Genomic DNA, 1,727 nt, shown 5'->3' on the forward strand with positions numbered 1-1,727 from the left:
TACCATTGTAAATCGCATAGCTAAAAATAAATGGTATTCACAACAAATAATTGTTATCGAGTATTATTAGTGTGCTATAAGAATGCGAACCTGCAAACACAGACGAGCGAAGATATAATAAATGAAAATCTCTGATATCCAGAGGGAGTAATTTCATTATCATAAAGCAGAAGATGAAGAGTCTGTTTGTACCTTCCGTTTCAGTGTGGCCGCAATCTATATATCAATTGGCCTCATTTCTCACATTTACTCTGCAACGACAAGCTAATACAGAGGCAGCGCGAGAACAGCAGCACAGACACACTGCTTTTGAATTTCTGCTATCTTTTTATTGCTGCTGCCGCTTCCGTTATAGTAATCTCTCAAGTCTTGTACAAAGCCCTAAACAATGGTGAACCCAAGTTCGAATCCCTGTGTTCCCTGTACTCATGATGAAGGTAATGGTAAGCAAAATCTTCTTTAAATTCATAACAATCCACAGAAAATTTGTCGGTAATTCAAATATCAATTCTAGAAAAGGTATAAATTCACAAAATAAAGAAAATCATTCGATCATATTTCCAATTCCAAATTCTTAGGTTATGATTTGTTCTGAATTGAAATTTCAGGTATTGTTCTTATTTCCCATTCCAAATTCTTAGGTTATGATTTCTAGAAAAGGTACAAATTCACAAAATAAAGAAAATTATTCGTTCATATTTCCAATTCCAAATTCTTAGGTTATGATTCCAAAAAAAAATCCAAATTCTTAGGTTATGATTTGTTCTGAATTGAAATTTCAGGTATTGTTCAGATTTCCAATTCCAAATTCTTAGGTTATGATTTGTTCTGAATTGAAATTTCAGGTATTGTTCATATTTCCAATTCCAAATTCTTAGGTTATGATTTGTTCTGAACTGAAATTTCAGGTATTGTGGACGAAGACATTCCAGTGAGTCCATGCCGGCCGTGCCAGACTATTCCGTCCACTCCGCAGGGCGAAACCCCAGTGGTGCAAAATAGTTTTGTTGAATCCAACGACTGGTGTTATGAAACCCCGCAAAAAGCCGATGACATGTGGGCGAGGTCGACATCAAAAATGACGGTGAGATTTCAGACTCCTCAATTCACACCCATGAAAAGGTTCGACTTCAAAGTAAAGCCGACACCAGTGCCCAAACAAATCCCACCCATCGAACCCGACACGCCTACGCCTACTCCGTCTCCCTCGTCTAAGCAGAAGTCGCCCATTTTGCCGTAAGTGCCCTGTAAATATATTGTTCAACACAAAGGTGCCCTGTAAAAATTTTCACACCATTACAAAGTTTTATCAACACAGTTATTCTATGTTTGGATTTTTATTACACTCTAAACTTAATGGTGAATTTGGAACCGTCTTTAAATGAAGAGGATGATGGAGTGTACGGTTGTGAAGTAGGGATCAATATTGAGAAAGGTAAATTTTAGTGAAAATTTTGTTAATATGAATATATTTTATTTTGTTAAATAATAAAATTTTATATTAAAATTATTTTTAATTTTTAATTTCTTTAAATTTCTGTGTACATATTGTCTGAAGCATGTAATATGTCTCCTCTTTATTCAACCATCTAATTATGTTGGAGTAGGTATCCAATATCATTGTATTATTGAAAGTTCCACATACTAATATATTAAATAAAATATGTGTATATAAGTTTGATGATAAATAATAAATAATTTTATATATTATATTATTATTTATAATA

At 33.5% G+C, this 1,727-nt stretch overlaps 1 protein-coding gene across 1 annotated transcript; it reads left to right on the plus strand.

The window, feature by feature from the left end:
• Positions 1–440: 440 nt before the first annotated feature.
• LOC149145516 (uncharacterized) lies at positions 441–1,430 on the plus strand. Its single transcript, XM_089452484.1, has 2 exons — positions 441–519; positions 909–1,430. The coding sequence occupies exons 1-2, from the start codon at positions 441–443 to the stop codon at positions 1,238–1,240; spliced, it is 411 nt and encodes a 136-aa protein (XP_089308610.1). The 3' UTR covers positions 1,241–1,430.
• Positions 1,431–1,727: the final 297 nt, after the last annotated feature.

This window comes from Pinus tabuliformis, chromosome X, assembly GCF_031772625.1.
Source record: "Pinus tabuliformis cultivar Carrire ecotype Pingquan chromosome X, CPIR1, whole genome shotgun sequence".
Classification (NCBI taxonomy): domain Eukaryota; kingdom Viridiplantae; phylum Streptophyta; class Pinopsida; order Pinales; family Pinaceae; genus Pinus; species Pinus tabuliformis.

Excerpts from the sequence above, each read along its gene's own strand:
- LOC149145516 (XM_089452484.1), top strand. The coding sequence starts at position 441 with ATGGTAAGCAAAATCTTCTTTAAATTCATAACAATCCACAGAAAATTT. Across the intron at positions 520-908 it reads AAATATCAATTCTAGAAAAG|GTATTGTGGACGAAGACATT; the intron begins GTATAAATTCAC and ends CTGAAATTTCAG.